The sequence below is a fragment of the Aristolochia californica genome, unplaced genomic scaffold (genome assembly GCF_029961685.1).
Source record: "Aristolochia californica isolate CCGP_79_NKW_82.1479 unplaced genomic scaffold, dmAriCali1.0.hap1 SCAF_10, whole genome shotgun sequence".
In the NCBI taxonomy this organism is placed as follows: domain Eukaryota; kingdom Viridiplantae; phylum Streptophyta; class Magnoliopsida; order Piperales; family Aristolochiaceae; genus Aristolochia; species Aristolochia californica.
The window spans coordinates 3,851,590-3,858,436 of record NW_027181771.1 but is presented as its reverse complement, the minus strand read 5'-3'; the positions used below and the strand labels follow the sequence as shown (position 1 = coordinate 3,858,436).

The 6,847-nt window shown below is 37.2% G+C and overlaps 1 protein-coding gene across 1 annotated transcript; it reads right to left on the bottom strand.

Annotated features, from left to right (window-relative positions):
- Positions 1-4,323: 4,323 nt before the first annotated feature.
- Positions 4,324-6,021, bottom strand: LOC137942676 (BTB/POZ domain-containing protein At3g56230-like). Its single transcript, XM_068788408.1, has 3 exons — positions 5,759-6,021; positions 5,315-5,488; positions 4,324-5,034 (listed from the first exon to the last, which is right to left on the bottom strand). Exons 1-3 carry the CDS (start codon positions 5,933-5,935, stop codon positions 4,552-4,554), a joined length of 834 nt encoding a protein of 277 aa, XP_068644509.1. The 5' UTR covers positions 5,936-6,021; the 3' UTR covers positions 4,324-4,551.
- Between the last annotated feature and the right edge of the window lie 826 nt (positions 6,022-6,847).

Here is a 6,847-nt window from a genome sequence, read left to right as displayed (position 1 = left end):
CTATCCATATCTTGCATACAAACAATGGTCTTGAGTTTATGAATCATAAATTTGGTTCTTTCTGTCAGTCATAAAGAACCGTTAATCAAAATTCTTGTGCGTTCACTCCACAACAAAATGGAGTTGTTGAGTGCAAGAATCATTATTTACATGAGGTAGCTCGCACTATGCTAATTCACATGAATGTACCTAAGACTTATCGGGGTGATGTTGTTTTTACTGCATGTTTTCTAATAAATAGAATGTCGTCTTCTGCTCTTGATGGAAATATTCCTATTTAGATTGTTTTACCTACTACACTATTGTTTCCAGTATCACCTCAAGTCTTTGGATGTTGATGTTTTGTACATGTTTTTTATCAATCAATGGATAAGTTGTCTCCACAGTCTATCAAGTGTTTATTCTTGGGGTATTCTCGGACTCATAAAGGGTACAAATGCGCCTATCTATGAGAAAAAAATTTGTATCTGCTGATGTTACCTTCTTCGTGGATGTTTCATTTTTTTAATCTTCTAAATCTAAGTCTGTTCCACTTGAACCCTCTATACCTATTCTGGTTATTCCTCTTCCAGTTGATGAATGTGCTCAAGCCTCACGAGATGCTCCTACTAATAAATCACAACATGTATGCCAGTGCCGACAACAACCATCTCATTTTGATCCAGACCCCCACCTCACATTCGACCAGGATTCTTCATCATCTCTTGATCCTGAGGTAAGTGATATGAACCTTCCTATTGCTCTTCAAAAAGGTACTTTTAAAGGTACCCACCATCCTTTATCTTATTTTTTTCTCCTTTGATTCTTTGTCTAATAATTATCTTAAGTTTGCTTTGTCCATCTCCACTTGCACTATTCCTTCTTTCGTTGAGGATGTCTTGTTACAACCTCATTGGAAGAATGCCATGGATGTAGAGATGGAAGCATTAATTGATAGAGGAACTTGGAAGCTATGTGACTTACCTCCATGTGATGTTTTATTCGGGTGTCAATGGATCTATACTATTAAATATAACTCTGATGAATTATTTCAACGGTATAAGGCTCACCATGTTGCCAAAGGGTATACACAGACATTTTGGATGGATGTTGTGTAGGCTTTTTATCCAGTTGATTGCTTGTCATTTGTTTGTATTCTTATTTTTGTTGCAGTCCATAAAAAAATGTTCTCTTTTTCAACTAGATATTAAAAAACCTTTTTATATGGTGACCTTGAGGAAGAAGTCTATATGGAGCAACCTTCAGGGTATGTTTTTCAAGGGGAGACACATAAGGTATGTCAACTCAAGAAGGCTCTTTATGGCTTAAAATAGAGTTTGGGAGCTTGATTTGAAAATATTAGTCATGTGGTTATATCCTTGGGATTTATTAGAAATCATTGTGAGCACTCACTATTTATTCTAAAGCAGCCATATGGAATTATTATTTTATTGGTATATGTGGATGATATTATCCTATCTGAGAGTGACATATTTGAAACAGTTAAATCCTATTTGTCGAATCACCTTCAGACTAAGGATTTGGGTTTGTTGAAATATTTTCTAGGTATTGAAGTAGCTAGAAGCAAGGAAGGAACAACATTGACTCAAAGGAAATATGTTACTGGTATGCTTCAAAAATATAGTCTTTTAAAGGCTAAACCTATCGATACCCCTATGGAGGTAGGACTTGATCTTCATGCTAATCAAAGACCCGAACTGAAAGATAAAATAATATATCGAAGGATAGTAGACAAACTCATCTATGCTATAGTTACTAGACCAAATATTTCATTTGGAGTGTAGTGAGCCATATTCATGGAGCATCCACGTAAGATTCACCTAGAGGCTGCACAAAGAATCTTGAGATATCTAAAAGGAGGAGCACCATGAAAAGGTATCATTTTCAAACCTTATAATCACTTGAGGATTGAGGCTTTATCTGATGTTGACTTTGCAAGCTCGAAGTTTGACAAAAAATCAACCACTAAATATTGTGTATTTCTGAAGGAAATCTATTCAGCTAGAAAAGTAAAAAGCATAATTTTGTTGCTCGATTCAGTGCAGAAGCTGATTATATAGCAATGGCCCACACTATCAGTGAGCTCAAGTGGATAAAATATGTTGTCCAAGAATTTGGCCTCGATCAAAAGGATCATATAACTATATATTATGATAACTAGCTTGCAATCTTCATTGCAAACAATCCAGTCTTTCATGAAAGAACAAAACATATAAAGGTAGATTGTCACTTCATTCAAGATGCAATAATTAGGAAATGGGTAAGTAATCCATATATTCATTTTGGTGATCAACTCGGTGATATCCTAACTAAAACACTGAGAAAGCGTTAATTTTTGAACTTCTACGACAAGCTAGGATTGTTCAACATATACTCTCCAACTTGAGGGGGAGTGTTGAAAAATAATAACATGGGTATTTTAGTTATTTTACCTTGTCATTATTTATATTTCTTGATGTAATCTTGTTCTACATGTCAAACTATGTCTATGGACCAAATTTCATGTAAACTAGACACGTCGAATAGGGGAATTAGGATTTTTTACTTTAAGTAAGGGCAGTGTTGTAAATTGTACTCAACCCAAGCTATAAATAGAAGTTGGGGGAATGCATGTCCCCTATCTCAGGTTCTTTCTCAATTTACTATTCTTCACTTTCTCCCCCTCTCATTCTCTCGCTCTTCAACCTTCTTTCTTCTTACTTTTTACAACGGTTTTTAGAAATCTTTTATGTCCTAATGCTTCAAAACATACTTTTACCTAAGAATTTGAACTTAGCTGGCTACCCTCTAACATAACTATAGTTCTTGAGATTTTCTACAAAACTTAAGACTAGTCTTCAAGTCCACATGCTTATTGGAGGTGTTTCTTTAAGATGATTTGTTCTTTCTTTAGTTTCAGGTCTGTTGATTTGACAGGTTCTTTCTCGTAGACCTTAAGTGTCTCTTGAAGGCAAAACACATTTCTTCATTCTTTTAGTTTACAATATCAGCTCGCTAGTTTAAGTTTGTTATCATCAAAATCAGGGACTTGAGTGAACCTAGATCAACAACAAGAATATTGTCTCTATGATAACGTCTTACAAAGTCAATTATAGTGGTCTATAGGACCTCTAATAGAGTTTAAAATTTTAGGCTAGAATAGTTCAATTTGTTATCATCAAAATCAGGGACTTGAGTCAACATCAAGAATATTGTCTCTATGATAACCTCTTACCGAGTCAATTATAGTGGTCTATTGGAGCTCTAATAGAGTTCAAAATGTTACGTAAGAATAGTTCAATTTTCTGCACCGTCTTAGAAGGAGAGCTTGTCTCAAAAGAAGGGGAATTCCAGGATGAATTGACAATGTCTTTGTACTACAAAGAGGCAAGAAGAGAAGGAGAGGAATTTTGAAGGAAAGGAAATCAAAATGTCATTGAAATCCAAACTTGAATACGAACTCTAACACAACATAAATATGCTTCTACCATAGCTATCTCATGCAACTTCTAAGTAACCATTCTTATCCTCAAGATTTGGTATCTATACCACAAATTTCAAAACCTACAGTAATCATAAGAACGTTGACCAAGGTAATCAAATAGGTATTTTCAAAACCCTTTATATTTCGGCATAGAAAATGGTAAGAGGAGCCACTCCAATCAGTGAGAAAAATCAGGCTTCTTTACAAATAAATGTGCTAAATGCAAAGCTTGACATACATGATTGAAGTAGGAAGGAGAGCCAAAAGACAATAAAAATAGAGAGAATTTAGAACAAAAAATACAGAAGTGGGTGGCCACAGGGACAGACATGTGAAGGGGAGTCGAAACGTCCACCTCTGATTTCTCTGAGAAATGGCTGTCTTCGCCGCTACATCTGGTTTCTGTGAGTAGTGGCTCTCTTCGCCACCACCTCTGATTCTCTGTGTAATGGCTGTCTTCGCTCGCTCTTCTTTGTCAGAGATGCAAGCAACTTCTTAATAAAATCCAACGTTAACGTACTTTTCTGAAATGTTATTTCTACGCGATCTCAGGTGATTAGAATTCATTAATTCCAGATAACGATATTCTTTGCAGTATCTTCCAGAGTTTGAGGTAGAACTATGGTTCGGCTGTGCAATTGCTTTTCTAATGGTGGTTTTGTCTGACCAAGGCCAGAAATTACGTTATATTCTCTTCTTAATGATTACTGAAAACTTATCTTCATTCCACACTTCTCTCAAAGATTCTACACTTCCAGAGATGGTAAAATGGAGAACATACCATCTTCCAAAGTTACTCTTTATCCCCAATAATCAGCATTATTAGGTATTATATGGATTCTACAATTTGCTGTCGGCAAATAAGATTCTACAGTTCCAAAAGAGTTAACAATTTGGGCCTTCACCTCAATCTACTACAATATTTACTTCCTCTATCCACTGTTTTACAGACTCATGCAAGTACTCACAAATGAACAACGATTGAAGACAACAAGAACTTTTTTGCAAGTTCTTCTATGTTCTCCCCTCCAGTTTCAGAATCTTGGTTAAAAATTGAAACCTGTATCAATAATGTATTTAAGATACAACTATGTGAAAGATGCATGTTGAGATGTTCCACCAAGCTTTTTATCTTTATTCTCTCGGAACAATGCCCTCGTGATCTCCACACATAAGTGAGCGTTCTTCAATGCAAACCTTTCAAATCCAGGCGAAAACACTATCTCCTCCATGTGTTTCACTATGGAGCTCATGGCACTCTCTTTGAGTATCTTGTTGGAGCAAATCTCTGAAATCTCAAGAACCTCCAGGGCATTCGATGCATCCAATGAGCCAAGAATCCGTTTCTCGCATAGCTTTTTCAAGAAAGGGATATCATACTTGTCAGCTGCCACAAGCATGGAATAGACATGCTGCTCTGTGTTCTCACTGGACAAGCTACCACTGTAAAGGAACTGAAGGAGGCACTGAAGCTCTTCATGGCTGAGCTCCGGAAGGGAGATGGTGTCACTTGAAGGGGCCTTGAACTCGTCCCAGTCTAGCATGGTTTGAAAGATTTCAGATCTTGTAGCCTGCGACATTTACATGCCCAAAGGCGAACAAGATAGTTAAATTTCAGCATGACATGGTTTGGAAGAGAAGCGTATTTGGGCATGGAATGGCCAAGGGGTTCTTGAGACGCCACTATCCATATTGTGGGTCTCGACTGATTGGCTAATAGTATTTGCTCTTAGTGGGAGGAATCAGGTTTTCTGCTCTTCCAAGGCAAGAAAATAAGACTCAGTTGCCTTTGCCTTTTGCTTACTCAGTAAATCTCAAATAAAAATTAAAAAATATATATATCAAGCTTACCAGCAGAGCTCTATGGGCAGGTATAGGTACTCCATTCCCTGCTTTCAATTCAATGTCTGCATGCATTTTCTCCCTAAATGCAACAGAAAATCCCTCCAAAAAATCCATTCTCTCTTTCATTTCCTCTTGGTGATTCTTCATCTCGTTCATGTAGTTCCATGCTTGCAAAATTCCCTAAAAGAACATTGAAAACCTAGAGATGAAAAAAATATAAATGAAGATGAACTTCTCTCTGTAGTGGTAGGAGTTCTCATTCGCTACCCAGAAGCAATCATATCGATTATTCTTGGAAATAGTTGTATAGATCTCCTTAAGAAAAACTACCCATTTCTTCTTCGATCAAAATTTCAAAACAAAACTTTCTCCTTTCGGAGTCAGAAAGAAACAAAAACCACCAAAGGAGCTCAAAAAAAGAAAAGAACCGTTACGGAGATATCTTCTTGCCTTGGTGGAATTGGACTGCAACTGCACAGAGTCCCTTGATCGATCAACAGCTCCGTCAACCTCATGCATGTTCAAGAAGGCTATCATGCTTCTCCCTCCTTCGTAGCAGCTTGTGCAGATGGTATTCCTTGGAGACCTGAAAACAGAAGCCATCGGGCCACAAATGCAACAATCCATGGCTGATTACAGCTTTCTCCCTCGACGGATTCTTCATCACCTTTATATCATTCTCCAACTCCGGTTGGTAGTTTATTCCTTCACTCGTAAACCGACAGCTATGAAATAATTCAATATTCTCCGGGAACAATATTTTCAATCATAAATTGACTGGAATATTGCCGTTAGCAGAAAACAATTCTCCTATTTGTCATAAAAGGAAACAGGTGAACCAGTACTCTTCTTCCCAATTCAGGAGAAAGAAGTCTTGCAGTCGAAGGTAGCTTTGAAGCAAAAGAGTGGAATTTATGATCGAGAGACAGAAACGCTTCGATATTTGTTTTAGCGATGCCATTCATATTGAAATTCGAACAGCTTTTGCTGGAAATAATGAAATGACAGGAAGATAGGAGTATGATACTGACCACCTAACTTTAATTAAACGTATTAAAGAGATTATGATAGGACGTCCTAACCACTTCCTTTGCCCTTGAATCATTAACAAATAAAAAGAGAAAGTAATTAGTTTAGGAGTTGTCTTTCTCATATTTTATGGCAAAATGAAAGCTGGGAAGGATTTGGTGAGGAATAATATGAAGTGACCCTGTAACAGGCAAGCTTGGAAGTTGGTACAGTCCTCATCCTCTTCAAACCAACCGGCCACGAGAATATATTAGGCAGCTAGCTATATAGACGACCCCATTAGAGTTGAAAGCTAGGTCCACCTGACTTCTCATCCTAAGACAAACCTGAACGCTACGTTTCCAATTAACTAAGCTAAAGCTTAAAGAATGAGACTTCCCTTTTCGGTCTCCTTCCTCCATTACGAGCACTGCGGTGAAGCTTTTTTATCAGATCAGTAACCGTCCTTTATGGCTAAGATTACAACAGTGAATGATTTGGAAAGGAATTTGAAAGGTACGTGTTGACAAG